Genomic DNA, 25,000 nt, shown 5'->3' on the forward strand with positions numbered 1-25,000 from the left:
TGTGTGTTTGCATGCGTGCTTACTTTTATACATTCAGCTTTCACCAGTCCATTATGATTTTAAAGTTTAGCCAGGCAAGCGTAACACAGATTATTGCACGGGGTAATTGAAGATACATGTAGTACTGCAGGCACCACTATCTTTACTTAACAACAGGTGATAGGGAGAGATTCCTCGCGTGCAGTTTGTTGATGTTCCTCCTCACAACTTATCAGGAAAGTTAGAACAAGGAGACCAATCTTTCCCCATTACCTGATTACTCATCCTTGTCATCTTTGAACCCACTGCAACAAATATAATTTCAGGTCGAAGGTTAAGGGTCAGGGTTTTGAAATGCTTGTGACAGGAGCGGCGGCAGCTAAGAAATCTCTTCATTACACATCTCTTGCAATATAAGTTAAGAGAAAATGTTCTAATCACATGTTATCGCGTCATGGCTGCGTGCGGCGTGTAGTCACTGTAACGATGCGTGTGTTGTGGCGTTACTCAGCATTCTCTCTCTCTCTCTCTCTCTCTCTCTCTCTCTCTCTCTCTCTCTCTCTCTCTCTCGTGACCCTCAACAACTAACGTGACTTTCTTTCTCCTCCCACAGGGTCACAATGGCTTCGACGAGCTACGACGCTACATCAAGTCAGGCGGCGAATTCTGCAAGGAGCTGGCCACCATCATGCACGAGAGGTGAGTGTTGATCCTGCCCCGCCTGGTGTCACGTTTCCTGGTATTGTGGCCCTGTTGTTGTGGCGTGAATCTGTCAGTCAATAAGTCAGTCAGTCAAACGGTTAATCTGTATCATATTTCAGCCTGGATTAAGTGTGTGTTTCACTGTTTGTTTGATCTGCTGCAGTCTCTGACGAGACAGCCAGACGTTACCCTACGGAACGAGCTCAGAGCTCATTATTTCCGATCTTCGGATAGGCCTGAGACCAGGCACACACCACACACCGGAACAACAAGGTCACAACTCCTCGATTTACATCCCGTACCTACTCACTGCTAGGTGAACAGGGGCTACACGTGAAAGGAGACACACCCACATATCTCCACCCGGCCGGGGAATCGAACCCCGGTCCTCTGGTTTGTGAAGCCAGCGCTCTAACCACTGAGCTACCGTGTGTGTGTGTGTGTGTGTGTGTGTGTGTGTGTGTGTGTGTGTGTGTGTGTGTGTGTGCGCGCACACATGCCAGTTCTAATGAAAATACATTTATTTTAGTAGTTTCGTGTTGAAGTAGCGGTATGTGATTAATGTTGTAAGAGTCATCAGCCACTTCACAGGTGCGGGAACAGCTGTACCTCAAGCAGTCACCCCCTACCACCTGAACCCTGGCTGTGAATCACTCCGTACTGAGAGCGTTCATCATTGCGAGAAAAGCTAACATGACGTAACGTAAATTCACCACGCATAAAAGTATAAAGAGGCGAGTGAGTAGTGCGTAGTAGTTGTGGTGGTGGTGGTAGTAAAAGTAGCTGTATAAATGAAGTGAGGGAGAACTAGAGACTGCTAATAAAAAGAACACTAAGGGAGAACGTAACTCACGTAACCTAGCCTAATCTAACGTCACTTGACTTGATCTAATCTATCCGAATCGAACCTGATATAAATTGACCACGAATGAAATTGTATGTAGAAAATAGATCAAGAAAAGATAGAAGATGGAGAAAAGAAGCAGAAACAAGATGAAATTTAAAGATCGTGACGCTGCTAAAAAAAAAAATAAATAAATAAATAAATATATAATAATAATAATGATAAATAAAAAAGTAATAAAAAGGAACAAACAGCAACTGACTTTTTGGTCCTTAATATCCAATGTTCAACACTGTCCCATTCTAATATCAAATGAAGAAAACAACAGAACTCATATCAATAGTGCTTACGAACGCTTACCTCGGCCTTCATTGTTATTGTCTTTCTCCTTCACAAACACACTCTCTCTCACTCTCACTCTCTCTCCTCCCTCTCCTCCCTCCCTCACTCTCACCTCCCTCACTCTCTCCTTTCTTACCTACGTACTTACAATCATTTCTCCCACGTCATTTTCTCTCTCTCTCTCTCTCTCTCTCTCTCTCTCTCTCTCTCTCTCTCTCTCTCTCTCTCTCTCTCTCTCTCTCTCGTGTCCGTACGCGTACTTATTTTTTTCTTCTCTTACTGTCTATGTAATAGCCTTACTCTCCTGATTGACGTGTACGTGTGTGTGTGTGTGTGTGTGTGTGTGTGTGTGTGTGTGTGTGTGTGTGGCGAGTTTTTATAAATCTAGCCTATCTTACAACTCTACGCTTGTCATGATTGGCGTGGAGGGAAAAAAAAAAGTATTACCGTCAGATACCTGTGTTCGTCCGTCAGTCAGTAACACGGCCGTCCCTCGCTACGTCGCAAAACCAACACTTAACTGCTTCAGTACTGAGATGCATTTTTACCTTGATTTTCTGTGTGCGATTACACGATTTTATTTGCATTTATGGGGGTCAAAAGATTAATGGCCAGAGTATTATTCTTCTAATCACAATATATATTTCTGAAGCTGTATAAACTCTACGCTTGTCATGATTGGCGTGGAGGAAAAAAAAAAGTATTACCGTCAGATACCTGTGTTCGTCCGTCAGTCAGTAACACGGCCGTCCCTCGCTACGTCGCAAAACCAACACTTAACCGCTTCAGTACTGAGACGCATTTTTACCTTGAGTTTCTGTGTGCGATTACACGATTTTATTTGCATTTATGGAGGTCAAAAGATTAATGGCCAGAGTATTATTCTTCTAATCACAACATATATTTCTGAAGCTGTATAAAGTCGCCAGTAACCAGAATGGATATAAAAATGTGTCTTGGTGCTATAGAGGTTAAAAAGATATATTAACACGATATTTAAGTTTCCTCCTTTGTTAATTTCCTCCTCCTCCTCCTCCTCCTCCTCCTCCTCCTCCTCCTCCTCCTCCTCCTCCTCCTCCTCCTCCTCCTCCTCCTCTTGTTTGTGTATATATTATAAGGAAAATTATTGTTTTGTTTTGGCATTGCTGTGTATATGTTAGTGAGATGCAGTTTTTCTTTTTTTATTTTACGTTTTCCTCATTTTCGTTTAGTGTCGGGTATAATCGTCTGACTGTGTTGTCTCGAGGTTGTTGTTATCTGTCTACTTACTGTCTTACTATTATCATTTTCTTCCATTTTTTCATACATTATTTATTTTTTTCTCATTTCCTTTCCGTCGTTTCTTTTTTTTTCTCGTTTTCTATAAATTTTCTTCGTGTTTTTCCTTTTCTTCCTTCATTTCCACCTCTTTTTTCCTTCTCTCTTCTCTACTTCATATTTCAGTATTTAATCTTCTAATTTCTGTCTTTTTTGTATCTTTACTTTCTTTTCATTTCTCCCTCTCTTTCTTCCTCCCTTAATTAAGTAATCACTGCATCCATCTCCATATTTAAGTAACAAATATCCTGATAACAAGATCAACACACAATCTGACAGTCTAGATAACAAGTACAACCCAATACGATAACAAAAAATATCAGACTAATAAGGCAGAGTTAGGCCAGATTTAAGCCAAGGTTGGAAGTATTGAAAACGACCAATCTTGCTTGCCACCTAAACTCTGACATTTCAATTAGGCGAATACAACACTAGTGGCCTCGTCCATATACCATCCAGTAATAATAAGGCCTCATACGTGTCTGTGTCTGTGTGCTTACCCATGTTCTTAGCACCCCATTACCCAACACGTGAAAAGGAGAGTTGAGTTCTTACTGTTAATATTCAGGTTAAGTACGAGCGTCAAGGATGCTGCACAAGTAGAGAGTTTAAGAGGAAACTAAGGGAGGTTTATGAGAAGCTGGAGGGGATTTTACTGTATGGTTAACAGAAATTTAAGTGAAGGTTTAGGGAGCTTTAAGGGAAGGTTAAGAGAAATTTAAGGGAAAGCTAAAACTACTTGGAGAAAAAAAATAGGGAGTTTCAAGAATTCTAGGGAAATTTATGGGAAGGTTTAAGGAACCTTTAAGAGAAGAACGAGCATTGGGAAGGAATGATAGATGGAAAAAGTATATTAAATCTTATTATATTTTACTCTTATGCAAGGATAGTCACTTGCACATTTACTAGTATTTTAGCCTACCTGACATTTTTTCTTACTCAAGTGTATTCCGAGACGGGACGATTAGAATTAATAAGCGGAGTTTGAAAATGTTATTACACCATGCAAAATATTAAAATGGCTTAATGAATAAACCTTATGAAAATTGATATTAGTATGACACTTGTTATTTAATTTAACTGTGGACGTTTTTACCGAGATGAAAGGATTGAAGCACCTGACCACTTCCTGTACTATTGTGTCTTGGGATTATATTTAAAACCTGCTCCAGATTCTTTCATTGAGCTTAAGTAGAGACAATAACAGTCAAAGGATCGTTTATTTTCATTGAGAAGTGGGAGAAATATTTATTTGACTTCAGGCGGAGAGAAGAAGAGAAACGAGATGGTCAGTCAGTCCCATCCTTGAGCCGTGACCTTTCAGCTTCTTGAGGGACCTTCCTGCGTGGGCGTGGATGCTGTGGTGGCGAGTGTATGCACGTAGGTGGGCAGGATATATGGACCAGTGGATGGACCTCTTCTTGCCTCGACCCTAGTTTTTGTGAATGCTTCGTAACCTGCCTAAGCCCCTCACCAAACTTGGCTATGATCCCGTGCCTCCCTTTCCCTTTTCCACCTTTGGTTAGGAGTAGTGAAAGTCCGGAGGGACAGATGTAGTGTAGCTTGACCAGGGAATCGTGACGTGCATCGGAAAATTGCTTAGTTCATAGGTTCCCAGCGTCATTACGAGGGGAAGGTGAACCGGGTGTGCGTGTAGCTTATCGAAGGTTGCCTGAACTACGCTCGCCTGCCTATGAGCATCACAGTGACGCCGAGTAGTGATACAAAGTATGCTCGTGCGCTTCAAGACAGCTAGATTAACGCCAGGTGATGTGGAAGCTGTCACTTGCTATATTCGAGACATCTCTGGAAATTTCACTGGTCGATTCCACACACGAAGATTTCATTCATGATAATTTCCCTCAGCCTAACCTAACCTATTGCATGGGTGAAATCGTGTGAATGGAATGTTCTCAGAGGAAATTTACCCGGTGGGAACTTCGTGTGCGGTGTTTGATATGGTACAAGTTTTACTATGGTATACAAAGAATAATAGTCCGTTATCGAGTATATGCTTACGATTGCTTCCACAGTTTCATGCTTTTCCTTTCAATCTTAATCCCCATTTTTACTATGACCACTGTAGAGGAGGTTATCTTCAAGGACATGCTGGAAGAGAGACTGATATTAATTCAGTCTTTTCTAAGTTGCATGTAACTATTCGGAAGATTGTCACACGAGTAGAAGTTGAAGGTACTAGTGGGAAGATTGTCTAAAAGGGAAAGACTGAAGTCCTCAGATATGTTAGGAGTCCATGGGGTTTACCAAGAGGACGGTCAAAGGAAAGGACTTCAAATTGAGGGAAAAACAAAACACAATATCACTGAAGGTTATTTGACTTTTCACCACGACATTACTAATAGGGTGAGCTAGGATCTCTCTCTCTCTCTCTCTCTCTCTCTCTCTCTCTCTCTCTCTCTCTCTCTCTCTCTCTCTCTCTCTCTCTCTCTCTCTCTCTCTCTCTCTCTCTCTCTCTCTCTCTCTCTCTCTCTCTCTCTCTCTCTCTCTCTCTCTCTTCACACCATTAAGGGAATTTACAGTCACAACAAAAAGAGAAATTGACTTACTGACGAAACATTCCCTCTTACACTTGCCCACCTCGCCAGTAATATGATACGTAATGGAAATAGGGCCTGGTGTTTTTCTTCTGTGCTTCATTTGGGAAATTTATGATCTCAGATAACAAAAAGAAGAGAAAGAAATTAGAATACTGTTGAAGTATTTCCTCTTCTCTAACACCTCTCCCACTTTGCCAGTAATAATGGAATGGAAATCTCATGTCTATTTTTCTTTTCCTATCTCCGCATCGTCAAGGAAATTTACAGACTGAGATAGCAAGATGGAGGGGAAGAAAAAGAGATGGATAGTGAGATATTTCCTCTTTTTCACTTGCCTACCTCTCCAGTAAGATGATACGTAATGAAAATGTTAACTGGTCTCTCTCTCTCTCTCTCTCTCTCTCTCTCTCTCTCTCTCTCTCTCTCTCTCTCTCTCTCTCTCTCTCTCTCTCTCTCTCTCTCTCTCTCTCTCTCTCTCTCTCTCTCTCTCTCTCTCTCTCTCTCTCTCTCTCTCTCTCTCTCTCTCTCTCTCTCTCTCTCTCTCTCTCTCTCTCTCTCTCTCTCTCTCTCTCTCTCTCTCTCTCTCTCTCTCTCTCTCTCTCTCTCTCTCTGTCTCTCTCTCTGTGTGTGTGTGGATTGTGATCTCTGTGTGTGTGTGTGTGTGTGTGGATTGTGATGATAGGAAGAAAGAGATGAAAATAACGTGAACACATGAAATATTGTTCTTTTACACTTGTTCACTTGGCCATTAATATAATACGTAGTGTAAATTTAAAGCCTGTTATTTTTTGCTCTTTTCCTCTCTCTCTCCTTAACACCGAGTCAGGAATTATACGGAACTGATCAAAGAAAAAACTGCGGTCAAAGAAAACGTAATTATATTAATGGTTCGGTGTTCAGTATTATATGAGGAAATTTTATAATGATTCACCTTTATCCCGGCGGTGAATGACGAAGGTGTCCGCCCTTGAGCTGCCCAACCTGAGATCCGCCTCTACCTCGTGCAATGCCTGCTACCGTTATTATTATATTACTGCTGCTGCTGTTGTTGCTGCTTCTGTTTTTATCTATGAGTAATTATTATGATATCAGTCATCATCATCATTATCATCGTTGTTGCTCATATTTTTTTTATTGTTTTTGTTGTCTCTGCCTTTTTCATCATCACCACCACCACCACCACCACCACCACCACCACCACCACCACCACCACCACCACCACCACTACTACTACTACTACTACTACTACTACTACTACTACTACTACTACTACTACATCATGCACGCCACCTTACCTACATTCACTTTACTACAAAAAAACAATAGTAGTCGGAATTCCTAGTTTAGTATCTATCATCCTGGTATTACCAAGTAATTTCACACAAAAACTAACTTTTTTCGTGATTTTATGTTTCGTTAAATCAATTTTTAAGGCTCGTGATTAAAAGTCACAAATTATCACTAGACTGCCGCCCACAGGCTCTAAATGATGACCAACGAAAAGAAACCTGTGAAAAGAATAACTGAACGAACCCTTCGGGGCTGCACCTCTGCGGCACCATCTGCTGCGCGGGAGTGGCAGAGGGTGATGTGCCATTGGAGGGTGGCCGAATAGAAAGTAACTGGATACTGATTTGCAGAGAAAATGTATCAACGGTACTATTAGCCTGGTGGGAAATGACAACTCTGTGTGTGTGTGTGTGTGTGTGTGTGTGTGTGTGTGTGTGTGTGTGTGTGTGTGTGTGTGCGTGCGTGCGTGCGTGCGTGCGTGCGTGCGTGTGTGTGTGCGTGTGTGTGTGTGTGTGTGTGTGTGTGTGTGTGTGTGTGTGTGTGTGTGTGTGTGTGTGTGTGTGTGTGTGTGTAATATGAACTAAAAAGAATATATATATATATATATATATATGCGAATCCTTCTTTGATTGTATCATTTTCCCAATCGTGGTGTAGCCAGAAACGACGTATATACTATAGTGGCCAACACAAAGTGTATCAATAATATTCGTTCCGTCCACCTCAACAGACGCTGATGCGGGAGGTGTTGGCCATGAATATCTGCTGCACGACAGTCAAGACAAAAAAATCTCTTTGTTAATCTTCCATACAATTGATGACCAAGCGTATTTTCTCAGCACATTCTTTCATCTATCAGTTATGTGACATGTTGTCAGTATGGGGCGTGGCCTTGAGTGTTGCTTGGTGGGCGCATCAATGGGAAGATGTTTGGGGGGAGGGTGGACAGGAGAAGCTACCCGGTGAACTATCAGACTGAATGATATTTTAATCTTATTTGACAAGTTATTTTGAAATAGGAGGATGTAAGCAGCTCAGCAGCCTTGGCAGCAGCATCAGTGGTCAGGTGACGCGTGTCGTCTCGTATCTCTCAGGTGACATCCATCACCACGGTGTCTGCACCTGCCAACCAGCGACAGGTGCACCCTGACAAAGACGGTGTTTTGACTGGTAAATACATTACAGCAGTGTAGTGCAGGACATGACTAAGTGTACGTTCGTAAGTCTTTATGCGTTTAAGATCAAAATTATCTGAAATTTTCAAGCACAGGCTAGTATACTTAGGTGATTAAAAGTTAACTGGAATTAATACATAGATCGTAACATTAAGCATCAAAGACAATGACGATACTTAATGATACATAATTAAATTAGACAAAAGTAAAACTGCAGTAACAAAGTCGTCAGAATTACGTATAGGGTATGATGACATCAGTTCATGTGTTGGCGCATCAATGTTATCACCGGGCGGAAAGCTCCAGGACCTCGCTGATGTATGAGATGACTGTCTGGGAAGAAATATTGCCTCATTCCTTCAAGGGAAAGGCATCTTATTGCGAAACTGATTATTCCGTCAATGGCATCAGGGTTGCGTGATACTCAGATGTCATAGGAAGCCGTACATGCGGTTTAGACAAAACGCGTTTACTGATAATGATATGATACATCTTGTAAACCTTTGTTATTGTCCCTTCAACATTCCAGTATTTTAGTGTCTTTATTTGTATTAATACAGGGATGTTCAGGTGACTAGAGAAAACTGTTTTCTTTCCTTTCTTCCTTACATTTTCATCCATACTACATATTTTCTCCTAAAAGTGAAAACATCGGGTGCAGTTCGCTGTTCCTTTAACCTTCATTTCACATTGTAATTTCTTTCTGCCTGACACAGTGAAAAGCTCAGAAGGCCCCAACACTCACCTGATCCCATACACTGAAGAAAAAGGAGACCGTTCTGAAAGGGTGAGCGAGTGTGGTTGTATCGCTGGTCGCCTCTCACTCTCACTTTGCAGGCTGGTCATGCGGGAGAAAGTTCTGTAGTGCAAACGTATGTTTTACCAGCGCTGGTTGAAGCACCACTCACTTCCTCATGCACCGGTAAAGTCACCAGTCAGCTTTTGTGTATAGGAAGTGATTGCTGATGAGGCCGAGGCAGCATCAAGCCGACAGCGGAAGTGAAAGCGAGAGTCGGGTGAGTGAGTGGGTTCTCACCACATACCCAGACAGAAAGTTGTGCGCCGTCCAGACCATCATACCCACTTTCTTTCGGCCAGCGTGCCCACCCTGGCCTGTGTGTTACGCACTGCTGGGAATCAAAGTATTAGAGTACGGTTGTCCATTACCAGTATGGGAGGTGAACTCCAAGGGATTTAATAAAGATGACAGACAAGATCATCAGGGTTAGCAGTCAAGGTAGGACAAGAAGCACCGTGTTTAAGTTCAAGAGAGCTAGATTTAAAAAGGAAATAGGAAGAAAATGGTTCGTAACTATAATTGCATATAATTAGATTAAACTCGATAATCAGGTTGTTAGTACAGAGACAAGGAAGCTTTTGAAAGATTATAGTGATTTATGAACAGGGAGATAGGCAGAAGCAAGCGTGTTTCAGGGGTTGCCAGGTGTAGGCCTAATGCCTTCTTGTACAACCTAGAACTTTCTCCACGTTCTTGTTCCTATGTTGTAACCGTTCAGAGGTTGAGATTGGGACTACACGTTGTATTTGGCTCCAGTTGATTTTTGCATCTAGAAAGTGTTCAGTTACGACTGATCTCTATACAGAATCAATGTATTTTCATGTGGGAAATTAATCTTGTTCAAACTTATATGTACTATACGTAGAATGATGCATAAATTATAATCGTACTTTTAAGAGGCGACCTATTTGAGATATTGAGAGAAAGGAACTGGAGATGAAATTAGTTTATTAGTATAATAAACATAATAAGTGTACTGCGTGATACTGCTGATAGTGCGCCCAAACAGATTCACTAAAGAACCAGTACAGAACTTTTTTCCTAAGCCAGGTAGTGAACGCAAATACGATATTTAGTGGAGAAAGGTCAGATAGATTTATGGATGGATGAGGATGAGGGCTGGTATTAGGCAAAACTGGAGCTTGCGTTGTATAGACCAAGTGGCCTTTGCAGATTAGTTACGTTGTGGTGTAAAATTAGCTCGTCTTGTTTGTTGGTAGATAATTTTCCCGCGAGATTTTTCGCTTCTGTGTTTCTGTGTGAGTTTAACATTGTTCTTAGATATACATGTGTGCGTGCTGTGTAGTTAATTTAGGGTTAGAGGTGATGTTGAAGTCTTTGTTGTTACTGTTGTTTGTCCTCCTCCTCCTCCTCCTCCTCCTCCTCCTCCTCCATCCATCCATCCATCCATCCATCCATCCATCTATCATTCATTCATTCATTCATTCATTTCCCTCGTTTCTCTTTCCTTCCTCCCTTAATTCATTCATTTATGCTTGAAGAAATTGGCTATTGGGAAGAAGAAAAGGAAAACAAACTATATGGTCAAAAACCCACTCATTCGTTGGTGAAAAAAACAACAACAGTAAATAAAGACATACACAGAGTCGAAAACGTAAGAACTCGCGTGTTCTTATTTGTGACGCTGTACTTCGCTGCGTTATGCTCAGTGCAGTGTCGGGGGAGGAAGGGCTTGCCGGTCTTGGCTCCCTTCCACTACCGCCTACACACTTCTCTGAAATTGGTTGCGGGAGTCGGTGACCCTTACGAGATGGGCGGGACGTCTGAGGGCACACCGACCTGGCTGCGTACGTGATATGATGTTGGAGATTGCTGGTATAAAAACGTACGGAATATATATTAGGTATAAATATGACTGTCCTTGGTTGATTCCTATGGTTACCTATCATTTATGTTTATAAATCTGATCAAAATTTCTTTTAAAACTCTTTGTTGACTTTGCATTTAATTTTGTTGATGGTGGCGCCATATAAAGTTTTACATTGTGCTTGTTGTGAGTTTGTGATTTTGCACTAAGACCTGTATTCTGAAACGCTTTGCTCCCTCAATCACGACTATTTTCAAAGGCCACAGAGATAATTTGTGGGATTCTCAAGAGTTTTTGTTGATGATTATATATAAATATTGTTAACCTGTTACTGCAGTCGGAAAAATACCCTTAAAAACTCGTGTAGCATATACTAAAGGCTTTCCATAGCAGTGGAATTGCGACGCTGGTGTTTTTCAGAATATGTTCCTAACACCCATGTAAGACTGCTAGTTTGTGATGACAGGAAGTGATAAGAGCAAAGTTCACCAAGGTATAATAATTCTACTTTCATCCACGCCTCGGATACATAAACCAAGTAAGCGTTGCGCCTTTGAGAAGGTTTTGTGTAAGATGAAGAACTGCCAAGACTTGCTGTTGCCAAGGTATTAAATCTGCCCTGATTATTTCCACGTATTATGGTCGTCTTCTCGCTTCCTGGTGGCAGCTGTTCCTCAAGGTCACGGCACGGTAGGTTCATCAGTGCCTCAAGACAGGTCCATTGACTACATGAACGTCGGAAAGTAATTTAGTAATTTCCGTATGTGAAGTTGTCATGAAAGTAGCTGATTTCTTCCTTAGTCACAGTGTTGCAAATTAGGCATAAGATGAACCAAAGAGCAGCATGAAAAAAGAAAAAAAAATACCTCTAAGTTTGAAAGATTAGATGTACATTATGTCAATGACCTAACTTATATGAAGATTACTTTTATATTATATAAATGATATAATGATGCATTGATTGATGAATAGTTACGTAATTCTGCCTCTATTTTCACTATGATAATACCTCCTCGCAATGGTAAACAACCCTATCTCAGCATTATCTCTATATATCTCATTGTATAGTCTACAAAGTTAATATGATGTCACCTATAGTGATTTACTTGTCTATATTGCGTTATTCGAGCTTTAAAAAGACGACTTGGAAATTTATGGATGAGCATGATATGTAGAAATGAGTAGATTTCATAGAGTGACTGCCACGTGTATGCCTGGTGGCTTTCTCGCAGATTGTCTTATTTTCTTGTGTCCTTAGATTCTTGTCCTGGAAAAATATCTTATCATGAGGTGCCCTGCCGTATCACTGCTGAAGGGAAGGTGCGAGCCTCAGTCCCTGGTAGGTGTGAGATTTAAGTGCAGGCAGCGCCACAGCCTCTCCATATTCTGCTTCTTATGTCCTACGTGTCTGCGTCGCGTGCTGGGAATTCTCAATCAGTCAGGTAGTCACTGTCCACATGTGTCTTTGTCCTCCTCACCATGGCAGAAACGACATAGATAATAGTAACACTGTGCCCCTGTCACTGCATTCTACACACACACACACACACACACACACACACACACACACACACACACACACACACACACACCCGGTAGCTCAGTGGTTAGAGCGCTGGCTTCACAAGCCAGAGGACCGGGGTTCGATTCCCCGGCTGGGTGGAGATATTTGGGTGTGTCTCCTTTCACGTGTAGCCCCTGTTCACCTAGCAGTGAGTAGGTACGGGATGTAAATCGAGGAGTTGTGACCTCGTTGTCCCGGTGTGTGGTGTGTGCCTGGTCTCAGGCCTATCCGAAGATCGGAAATAATGAGCTCTGAGCTCGTTCCGTAGGGTAACGTCTGGCTGTCTCGTCAGAGACTGCAGCAGATCAAAACAGTGAAACACACACACCGCGTAGTGTAGTGGTTAGCACGTTCGACTCAATCGAGAGGGTCCGGGTTCGAGTCCCGGAGGCGGCGAGGCAAATGTGTGGCCCCTGTTCACCTAGCAGTAAATAGGTACGGGATGTAACTCGAGGAGTTGTGGCCTCGCTTTCCCGGTGTGTGGAGTGTGTTATGGTCTCAGTCCTACCCGAAGATCGGTCTATGAGCTCTGAGCTCGCTCCGTAATGAGGAAGACTGGCTGGGTGACCAACAGACGGCCGAGGTGAATTACACACACACACACACACACACACTATATACCTGACCTTACCCCACGACCTCACCTCACCTCACCTCACCGCAGATCACCTCACCCCACCCCAACCCATTCCACCAAACCCCACCCGATCCCACCCAACCCCACCACACCACGCCACACCTCCACCCCACACGCACGCGCACCGCCATCCCCCCCCACCAACACCACACCACACACCACCACCACACCACACCACACCACACCACTCCACTTCCTCCACACACACACACACACACACACACACACACACACACACACACACACACACACACACACACACACACACGTAAAAACTGTTCAAGGATGAAGACAACAAAGGTCAAAACAATTTTCTACATTCTTGAAAAGACGAAGAGTGAAGTGAAGCGACTTGAGATTAACTTGTGACACATTATTTGATGAGAGACATACAGGTAAAATGTGGTTCGTAGAGTAAGTATGTGTGATGTCCAGGGCTCCTAATAATGTTCAAATGAAATGTAAAGAAAGTTCCATTTTTTGTGTATATTGAAAGAGCTGCAAGAAATAAGTAGATAAATAAAAAAAATGAGAAAAAAAAGGAAAGTTACCTCTTAATTGTCTTTTCCTTACTCCCTACTCCCTACTCCCTTCTCGGTTACAAAAACAAACTATACTGTGCTATGATCATGAATCTCCCACATTAGCCCCGGACCTCCCTATAAATAAATTAATAATAAATAAATAATCTTGTAGACGATTCAGGAGAAAATACTTAATTTATTTATGTGTGATGTGATACTTATGAAGAAATAACTTACTTGAATGAACGTAACAGGTTTGGCAATCTAGCGTGAGCACGTTAGAAAGCTTAGCAAGTTTAATTTAGATAGATTTGTGGATGAGGATGACAGATTCCTTTAGTTAATCAGGATATTTGTGTTACCTAACTAGCTTCTTTGTTGATTTCTCTCTCTCTCTCTCTCTCTCTCTCTCTCTCTCTCTCTCTCTCTCTCTCTCTCTCTCTCTCTCTCTCTCTCTCTCTCTCTCTCTCTCTCTCTCTCTCTGTGTGTGTGTGTGTGTGTGTGTGTGTGTGTGTGTGTGTGTGTGTGTGTGTGTGTGTGTGTGTGTGTGTGTGTGTGTGTGTGTGTGTGTGTGTGTGTGTGTGTGTGTGCACCAGCTGGGCCGTGGCTGGAAGACAGGAGTAGACACGTCAGGTCAGTCGGCTGACCGTCCTAGTTTTCAAGTGGAGGTGGGACTCTGGATTACTAGGGCAGGGCTGCTTAATTGATGAGGGGCAGGGGGCAAGGTGCGGCAGTCAGGTCATCATACAGACGTGCTGAAGCCTGATGTTTCTTTAGTCTTGAGGGAAATGAGTAGATCAATAGACATGCATACAGTATTTTACACATATTACAAGAAAATTTGGATTTGAAGAGATGGCAGGAATACAGTGATTCTTAAACATGGTAGTAGATTGCTGATTTTTGCTGCTATTTATTTGTTTATTTATTTATTTATTTTAGTTCTGACTCCCACAGTTTTTTTCTTTTTATTTAGACACCTCTTTTTTTTTTATCGATAGACAAGAACAGTGGTAAATTTTACACATTTTATCGTGTTATGACAGAAGTGACTCTATAAGCCGCAGCCCGTGAAGGTTTGGCCCTGGCTTGGGGACTGGGGAGTGAGAGGACTGGGTCTACTTGTGGAGATTCCGTGGTCTGTAAGGATGATGTGAGGGGAGGTGAAAGGCTGTGTCTCCCTCCACTCATCTCCAGGGATGCCAGGGAAGGGGAGGGGAGAGCGTCATCTGCACTGAGGATATGAAAGTTTTCTTTGTGAATCCCCACGAGTAAAATGACTTTCCGTTATCAGGATTGTAATAACGGCTAATACGAAAGAGAGCTTCAATAGACCGTAAAATAGACTGATTGGATGTTACGTGGATGATAAGCGTCATTGTATTGTGACAAACTTACGGTGTTGTTTGAGATTCAAGTTTGTGTAACATACAAGACGTCTCATACTGGATATGTAAAGATACTTATCAAGAAATTTAAAGTCCGTACACACACACACACACACACACACACACACACACACACACACACACACACACGGCCCGGTAGCTCAGTGGTTAGAGCGCTGGCTTCACAAGCCAGATAACCGGGGTTCGATTCCCCGGCCGGGTGGAGATATTTGGGTGTGTCTCCTTTCACGTGTAGCCCCTGTTCACCTAGCAGTGAGTAGGTACGGGATGTAAATCGAGGAGTTGTGACCTTGTTGTCCTGGTGTGTGGTGTGTGCCTGGTCTCAGACCTATCCCAAGATCGGAAATAACGAGCTCTGAGCTCGCTCCGTAGGGTAACGTCTGGCTGTCTCGTCAGAGACTGCTGCAGATCAAACAGTGAATACACACTCTCTCTCTCTCTCTCTCTCTCTCTCTCTCTCTCTCTCTCTCTCTCTCTCTCTCTCTCTCTCTCTCTCTCTCTCTCGTGTGTTCTCTGTAGATAAGCACTGCATAAAAAGAATAAGCGCAGTGTGTCTGGAGATGAAGCGTGACATCAGGAAATATGCAGACGGCACCAAGGTAAGGTCGGCTTATAACAGCTGACCATGACATCAGTTAAATAGGATTGATTTAAATCATCCGAGTGTAGTTTCGTATTTGGTGACATGACGCACAAGCACTGCCGAAAGAGATGACGAGAACAAGTTAAGTAGTACAAACCAGTGCTTCAAAACATTTAACGGAATTATCTTGTATTTTAAAGTCAGGTATACAGTGAGGAAAAAATGGATGGTGACGTCATGACATAAGGAGCCGCATTAAATCTCTGTCTTGTACCGCTGATGAATTATTGTTATATAGTGGATGTTAATCATGCATATTGTAGCTTTCTGTGTCCTTTCTACGTACATAACCAAGAAAATGCGATAAAGGAAGCTTTAAGTTGGGTTAGTTGGAATTAAGGAAATAAGAGATATTTTGATTGTTCACGAGACCAGGAACATGACTAACAACCAGTGTTTGTAAGTTTGGAACAAGGAAGTTAGTGCGCTCCATATTGCGTAGTTCAGACGAAGCAGTCGAACTAGTAATCAGTGACCTGCAATTGAATAGTAAAGTGACAGTAGTGAGCCACGAACTCGTGCTGTTACATGCGACACAAAGGTCTGGGTTGTGCCCTTTTGGCCCACAGGAAATCACACAGGTATAAAGAGTTCTCTCACTCTGTTTTCAGGGAAAGTTGGCGAAGTTTTTGTAGCTACCAAGTGCATTTGAGCGAGAGAATAGTTCTGCCGTGCATTGTGAGTACGTCTGTTCGATGAACGTTGATTCTCATTTAGATCTTCAGAAACTTGAAATAGTAATTTTCAGATTTCACTCTGAATTTAAGGTGTATGGTTTGCTCTGATTCAGGTGTTGTCACTTCCTCAGTGGGGTGGTGTGATGGGGGATGATTGGTGCAAGCATAAGGATGAAGTCATTACGTATGCAGCTATCTTTTAACATATTGAGTTAGAGATGACGTTCTTCGGGTGATGTATTATGTATTGATATACTGAATGACTTGTCTATTTCTCTCTTTCTTTGATTAGTATTTATTTTATTTGTATCAATATTTTAAAGATAGAAGATGTCTTTTTATGTCAGGAAACTATCTAATGGCCCTGTGTGTGTGTGTGTGTGTGTGTGTGTGTGTGTGTGTGTGTGTAATTCACCACGGTGGCCTGCTGGTCATTCAGCCAGTCTTCCCCATTATGGAGCAAGCTCAGAGCTCATAGACGGATCTTCGGGTAGGACTGAGACCACAACACACTCCACACACCGGGAAAACGAGGCCATAACCCCTCGAGTTACATCCTGTACCTATTTACTGCTAGATGAACAGGGGCTACACATTAAGAGGCTTGCCCATTTGCCTCGCCGCGCAGGGACTCGAACCCGGCCCTCTCGATTGTGAGTCGAGCGTGCTAACCACTACATTACACGTGTGTGTGTGTGTGTGTGTGTGTGTGTTACAGGGATATGTGTAACAATTTCATGTTTGTTTCAGGGCAGAGCTGGAGGCATCATATGCCAAGGGCCTATATAAGCTGTCCAGTAAGCTGATGAAGGCATCTAAGGAGACGTCTGGCACCATTACACAAGCCTGGCAGATGGTGGGTGTGGAGATGGAGCAGCAAGGGGATGTGCACCGGTAAGGCACTTACTATAGCCATGTAACCCTTAATGAGGTGGACTGTTATTCCAGACCATTAGTGAAGTATGATGTGAGTCAAAGTAAGGCTGTAATGCTCAGCCTAAGTGAAGCAAATGGTAATCTCCTGACTTGGACTTCATTTAATTAACACCATTGTTGATGGAGCTGGGAGGTTGTCATTCTAAATGTAAATGAGTGTGGTGGACATGTCTGCTGATGGTAGTGAAGTGCATGACATCTTTGTAATTATGTATGCAATGATCCAGTTTAGATGTGACCATAAAGTAAAATTGAGTGTGAACTTGTACATAAAGGAATGCAATACTTTGTGTGATGAAAATTGTCATTTTACCCATAGATACATAACTCTGTATGCCCTGCAATGTTTTATATATGATCTTAGCATGAAGTGAATCACTAAAAAGATAGACACATCATTAGTTAGTCATAAATAAAAGTCGTAGTTAAGAAGTTATATAACTAATCTGTAAAGCAAGATGATCATGCAAGAAGAAAAGTTGTTTTAAGGACTGTATGTTTGCATAATGAAGTACTGTTATGCACATGGGAAAAAAAAAAGAAAATAATGTATATATATATATATATATATATATATATATATATATATATATATATATATATATATATATATATATTCTGTCTTCAGCTCAATATATGCACATATACTGAGCTGTTGCTGTTGTTGCAAAAAGTGTTGCATTTTCTTATTTTCATTATATTGTTTTGATCTGCAGATCAATTGCATCAGCAATTGGAGATGACGTGGTGCGCCCTCTGCGTCAATTGATAGAGACACAACACAAAATCCGCAAAGGAGTGGAAAGTATGGTAGATAAGACCACTAAAAACCTGCATGAATGGCGAGCAGCAGAGAGTAAGTCCAAGAAGCAGAGTTACAACAACTGCCGTGAAAATGAAAAGATCCAGGACATGATGCTGGAAGCTCGCCTTGGACGGGGAAAGACTCTTACTGACAAAGAAACGATCAAGGTAGGGATTCTGACCCATTGCTGTCATCTTTGGTGGAATATTCTTAAATGAAACAACACAAATTTGAATCAGCTTATGGTCACCAGATTTTTTTTATTTAAGAAGTTCTGTGGCCAACACCAACAAAAACGTAAAAAAAAAGACCCACTGAAAGTGCCAGTCTCTGAATAGAATAGTCCCAAAAATAAAGCTTAAAAATCTCTTAAGGAAGAAATGTCTTGAAAGTTCTGAATGTGAAAATATAGATGTAGAAATGAAAAATAAAGAATATTTGGGGGAAATGAGTGTTAAGAAAAATGTATTTAAGTCACAGTATTTAACAGATGGAGAAGCAGCGACGTAAGGCTGAGGAGGCTGTACAAAAGAGTGATCTAGAATACTACACTTGTTGCATCCGTGCAGAGAGAGCCAGGTGAGATGCTGTAGTAGAACTGATGGTTACAGATGTAGAAAAGGAGTGATTATTTAGCATAACAAACACATCTTAGTTCTCAGTTAAATTGTTATGTGTTAATTGTAACTTTTGTACATTAATATTGTTTTTTATTTTTTTATTCTATTTATTCATTTTTTTATTTATTATTATTATTATTATTTTTTTTTTATTATTTTCATTCAAGGAGGGAAATTTGATTGTGTGTGCTGAATCAAAACTTGATCTGGAAATGCATTTTTTTTCTTCAGTGAGAACAGACATGTTGCATTTGAGTGAAATACAGGGCAGATTTAAAATAAGGATTGGAAGTAAAATGGAAGTTCAGGAAATAAGTTTTTTCCTTTGATAAATTAATGGAAAATATAAGATTGCATTAGAACATTTTTTCATTTTCAGAATAATGTTTAGGCATTGGCTGAGTATGGGAATCTCCCACGAGCTGCATTACATACACATATTTCAACAGAACCAACTATCATCTTAACACCTCGGTGGTAAAGACAGACTATTATATTAAAGTTCGAGCCATTTGTAGCACTCCATGGTTTGGTAGGCTAAATCTTCCATACCTAATACAGGCAATCCCCGCTTAACAAAGGGATTACATTCCTAAAAAATCTTCATTAAGCGAAACTTCGTTAAGCAAACCGATTATAACAAGTTTAACCCCTGACTTGAACTTCCACTGAGAGTAAACAAAGCGAGAGTGCATCATATTACAGTGAAAGGTTTAATGAAAGTAAAAATTATGAAGTTAAACATTTAGGCAGTTTAATTTAAGTTATTATAATGTACACTAATGTATGTATGTACGTAACTTTATAATGTTGATGATCTTAAATTTATGAAGGGAGGGAGAGTGAAACGGGAAAGACACTAACCGGCAACCTGTGAAATGTAAACAAAGGGCACATCATTGTACTGCATACAAAACTTATGTACCACATTTCCACAAGGCTTTCCATCTTATCCATTGTAGAGTCACGAGTTCAGGTGGTTCTTTTAGCTTGCAAGAAAGATACGGTCTTACCAGCCTTCTTAATAGAGTCCGCTGACTTGAAAATAGTGAGACAGTAGATGGAGCCAAGATGGTGGCGAGCAATGCTAGTAGTTTCTCGCCTCTCTTATGTCTGTGAATAATATTCAGCTTCACTTCGAGAGTAAGAGACTTCCTGGTCTTCTTAGCAACGCTAGGCGACATTGCAGGGCGTTTTGGTGGTAAATTGAGCAAGGGAAGACGAGCTGCTACTGACGCTGTTATTGTTTTGAACAGGGGGAGTGAGTGGTACGCGTGTTGTCCACAAGAGGTGCTGGTGTATTCAAAAGCCTGTCGGCTTGCGTAATACAGCGGTGCTTTCAAACTTGGAAAAAATTACCTGGATAAAACTTTGTTAAAGTGAGTTTGGTGTTCGTTAAACGAGCAGATGGTGGTAAAATGAAACCTTCTTTGTAGCAAAATTTTGTTGTGTAAACCTTCGTTAAGCGGGGGTTGCCTGTACTTGAATTTCAATTAACAAAAGTGAAAAAAACAGACATATAGAGAGAAACTGTATGATGTGGGAGGGTAACAACCATATTCAGCCAATGCCTAAACTTTCTTCCGAGAATGAAATGACCATAGTGATTTGGACTTCATTACCAGCATTAATCTGTTCTCTTCCACTTGGAGATCTTGTTCTCAAGACTAAGCCTTTTTAATCTAATGCAGGTTGGAATGGGAATCTGCAGTATACAAAGGAAGCAGCTGTTTCCAGACACTGGAAGAGGAGCGTTTGCAGGCACTCAGGGATCTGGTAGTCAAGTACCACAAAAATGCTTTAGAATCTTCACCAAAGGTTGTTGCAGTGAGTAATGTAACAAGCTTCTTGCCTTTCCATAATGTCGCTTTCCTGCACCTGACACACCAGTCCGTGCCCATGACTAAAATGATGCTTGCTTTCACCAAAGCTATATAGGTGCAACTTATGTTAAACCAGTAACATTCTACATAATTTATCTAAAATATAATTTAAATAGTTTGCATTTGTTTTTGATAGGAAATTTGTGTGATTCATATGAAATCTTGTTATTTTTTCTTAAGAATCTTTTGTGACAACATTGATTGATTTAGACATCAAATCAAAACATAAGAGAACAGCATTTTCTTGATGAATTAACTTGAATTTGATTTTGCAGACTGCAGATCGACTTGAGGAACCTGTAAAAGCATGTGATGTAGAGAAAGATATCCAGGCAGTAATTGCAGCAAAGGGAACTGGAGAAAACATACCAGAGCAGATGCTTCCAGATTTTTATGGTGAAGACATGAATAACATAATGAACAGAGAGAGGAGAAGAGAGGTATGTGATAGAGATTGTATATTTAACTTTCTCATTACTTGATACTGTAATGAGTAAGGTTAATAACATTCTGCAATCTTAGCTTTTCCTATAGATAATTTTGTGAATTATTAGTAGAATAGTTTGATAAATTAATCATTGCAAGGTTCAGTGTCACTCCAAAAATCAGCCTCATGTCCCCAGGTCAAATTGCTCTTCTGGTATCGGCCCTAAATGTCTTGACACCCACCTGAACTTTTTCTTCATTAACTTCTGCAACATTCACAGTCTTGGATATAATTTGCAATCTGCAGAACACCACCTTTCCTCTACAAAACCTCATCTTCTTTTCCTCACTGAAACACAGGTGTCTAGGTGTCTATTTTCTCTATTCTCATTTTTGTTCCAAAGCTGGATGTTGCATCTGTCTTCACAATGACTTGCCTTGCTCTCATGCCCACGTTCTTAAATCTTTGAATTTTCCACCATTTGGCTTTGACTCAAGAGTCACTCTCTAACTAAATTTATCTGTGCTGTCATCAGTCTCTTTCTCAATCACTGCTGGAATGTTGCATTTCTTGATATCTTCTGTCGCTATTTTCAAGCCAACTGCTCTTCTGATCCTTCTAACTGCATGCCTCTCTACTCGTCGTCTTGTTGCACAACAAGGCTTTCTTCTCACCCTATTTTGTCCAGCTTTAATGCAAAAGTTAACTAGTACTGTCAATCATTCATACCTTTCTCTGGTAAACTCTGGAACTCCCTACTTGCTTCTGTATTTTCAACTTCCTATGATTTGACATCATTAAAGAGGAAGGTTTCAAGACATTCATTCTTTTCTTTTGGCTAACTCTTTTGGAATTGTAAGGGAGCTGGCAATTAAGTGGGCCTTTCTCTTATTTCACTTTTTATGTTGCCCATGGCTAGTTTTCCCCTCTTACATAATTAAAAGGTGTATCATATGACATTTATTCATGTTCTCTAAGCATACATTCTCATCACTTTACTCCTTCACTATTATGCATTAGATTTATGTGCACAGCATTTGCATAAGACAGTTGAAGGTGAGAATTAAATATCCTTTTGATCAACCTTTCACCTTTTTGGTCAAGTGTTTCACTCTGAAATTTTGCTAAGAATAGAATTAATTTGTTCTTCAGGCATTGGAGAAATTCATCAAAATGGTAAGAACAGACCTAGAACGGGAGAGGCGAGGGAAGCAAGGTGTGGAGAACCTGGCCAAGGCACTCCAAGAGACTCCAACATTTGGTGGGGAAGAATCACAGCAAGATGTGAATGACAAACTACAACATGTAAGGCTTGATCTTTGTAATAGTTATACATAGGAACCTCTGGTATTACTAAACAGCGACATATTTGTTAAGAAAAAATGTAACATGAACAGAGGTCTAATTTTTTAATGGAGATCATTAATGTTATGATGTTGCATATGGAAGGTGAACATGTGTAAGTAAGAGTGATGATCATACATAGCACTTACAGGTGACTTTATTTCATGGAGAGCATGGTAAGAAACAAGATGACAGGAACTTGTGATCGTTAATTTGTTTGTTATCGTAATGAATATAATTAGGCTCGTGACAGTACAAAAATTCAAGCTGTTGGTCTAGATTCCTTTTTGACATCACACTGCCAGTTCTCAAGCCACAAAACTACATAAACTGTGAATCACTTTGTAAGAAATGCAGTGCTATTATTTTATTATCTTAAATACAACTCTTTAAATTTTGGTTTATCATCTTCATCTTATATATCCTTTTCCCAATTACTTTGTATGCTAAATCTCTGTATCACACTATTTTTGTCATCTGCACTCAGCAAAATCTGTAACTGTAAATATATGTACATACATATATAATTGATACTCTTAACTGTACAAATATATTGGGTTTATATTATTATCTTATTTCAAACATTCATTTGTCACTCCATATTCATCTGCTGACTAGTGGTTTTACCGTTTAAGGAGTAAATGAGCTGAGGAATGCTTCTTATGTTGCTGATCACAGTTTGAATCACATCTTTACAGTTCATGGATCACCATTCTATAAATACATTTCCTAAACTTTTCCCAATTTTGACAGGATGCCTACAACAGACTACAACATGTAAGTTCCATGCAGGAAATGCTTAGGACTAATATAGTAGTAGATAGAAATGCTGCATAACAAGAATGCATTTTATTCATATGTATTTCCAAGTTTTTGTTGCATTTTTTTGCAGGTTTCTGACAGGTGCGCATGGTACAGTAAATCCCCAATATAGTAATGAACAGTTTATATAAAGTAAATGTCAGTTGTATGCAATGATTTGTATTATAATTAGTGATGTTTTAATGATTTTTTGGGTAAGGGACATGCAGATCTTTTAATATGTAATTGTAATACTGTTACTAAGTTTCTTTTAACCTTTTAAAGATATACTTAGAGATATCCTTCAAAGTTTTAAAAAACTTTACAAATAACATTAGTTAGAATATGAGCAGTGATGCTGGAGTATATATTATCTACAATAGATGATAGATATACTACATAGTACTTGTACTTACACTATATGCACACACCATTGTTATTCTTTTGTGTTACTCATCATTCCTTTTTCTTTTTAGTGTTGGGTTGTAAGCATTTTTTCATGGTCTTGGAAACAATTTAAGAATGCATTAAATTTCCCCTTGATTACTAGGATCAATTCATCATACATTTTATTGTTAACTTCATGTATGTATTGGAGGTTTACTGTAATATCTCAAATCTTAGGTCAGTAGTTTTGTTTAGTGTGTACATGTTATTATTTTTATTTTGTGTGTTTTATTTTTTATTGTGTTTGAATACTAAAAACAAAAGTTCTGTAATTGTGCTTTATCAATACATTTGTAGAACAAGAACATTTGATATACAGTATACTATTTAGAAGCTATAACATGATAAACAGCAAAATGTTTTCACCACAGATGAAGGCCATGCTTGCCTACCTGGAGGCTGCTCGTTATAAGATCCAATGTTCCATTGATGAACTCGGCAACAGACCCAAGACAGTCCACCCTTTGGCCAAACACATTGAAGTTCATCGAGATAAGCAAGGATACACCTGTTCAGTACTCAAGGTAATGCTGTCAAGTAACTAGAAGGCAAAAATATAGCCCTTTCTCTACCCTCAATAACATTAGGGGCCAATGATTCAGCTTTGTCTGACTTTGCTCATTGATATCTCCAGTCTGTCCAATATTGTGCCTAAATGATTTTTTAGAAAATCTGATCTATTCAAATCCAAAGAGACTAAGTAAGGTAGACCAGGTAAATGACACAACTGGGACTCATTAGTTGAGCTTTGCATTATATAATACACATTATACTCCCCACTATGATTCACTTTTATACAATACAGGTATTTCTTGATTTATGCTAAGGATACATTCCCGAAGAGATTATGTAATGTAAAAATCACATAAAGTATATATATATATATATATATATATATATATATATATATATATATATATATATATATATATATATATATATATATATATATATATATATATATATATATATATATATATATATATATATATATATATATATATATACTCAAAAGTTTGACTGTTGATACCTATCAATCAGGTAATTAGTTCTGATCTTAGCAAAACCTACTAGTTTCTTTCCATATACCATATATATATATATATATATATATATATATATATATATATATATATATATATATATATATATATATATATATATATATATATATATATATACATCAAAAACTGTTGATTTCAATCAGGTAACCTTTAGTTTATGAAAATTTTGTTATAATTTTGATTTGTACATACTGTAAGTGAAGGCTGGTGATGAATAATGTGGAAGGGTGGGAAGGAGGGATTGAGGTCATTGGAGGACAAGTCACTCTCCATGAAAATATATGGTAACTTTTCTCATGGTGTGATTCCTGTGAACCCACTAGTGGAGGACTGTGGCTCACTAACACTTACACTATCACTAGATTCCTTATTTTCACCACTACTA

At 39.9% G+C, this 25,000-nt stretch overlaps 1 protein-coding gene across 4 annotated transcripts in view; it reads left to right on the plus strand.

Moving 5' to 3' along the window:
* Positions 1 to 25,000, plus strand: part of LOC123504311 — a 123,083-nt gene that overhangs the window by 80,344 nt on the left and 17,739 nt on the right. For 2 of the 4 annotated variants that reach the window (XM_045254729.1, XM_045254732.1), the window contains exons 2-9: positions 593 to 678; positions 17,039 to 17,182; positions 17,941 to 18,196; positions 18,520 to 18,608; positions 20,341 to 20,476; positions 20,808 to 20,972; positions 22,112 to 22,264; positions 23,923 to 24,075. In XM_045254729.1, coding sequence (XP_045110664.1) covers positions 593 to 678; positions 17,039 to 17,182; positions 17,941 to 18,196; positions 18,520 to 18,608; positions 20,341 to 20,476; positions 20,808 to 20,972; positions 22,112 to 22,264; positions 23,923 to 24,075 — 1,182 coding nt within the window. Of the gene's footprint in view, positions 1 to 592; positions 679 to 17,038; positions 17,183 to 17,940; positions 18,197 to 18,519; positions 18,609 to 20,340; positions 20,477 to 20,807; positions 20,973 to 22,111; positions 22,265 to 23,056; positions 23,081 to 23,922; positions 24,076 to 25,000 lie in introns of all 4 variants that reach the window. The other 2 variants (XM_045254731.1, XM_045254730.1) reach the window with 2 other exon arrangements.

Source organism: Portunus trituberculatus, chromosome 15, assembly GCF_017591435.1.
Source record: "Portunus trituberculatus isolate SZX2019 chromosome 15, ASM1759143v1, whole genome shotgun sequence".
NCBI lineage: Eukaryota > Metazoa > Arthropoda > Malacostraca > Decapoda > Portunidae > Portunus > Portunus trituberculatus.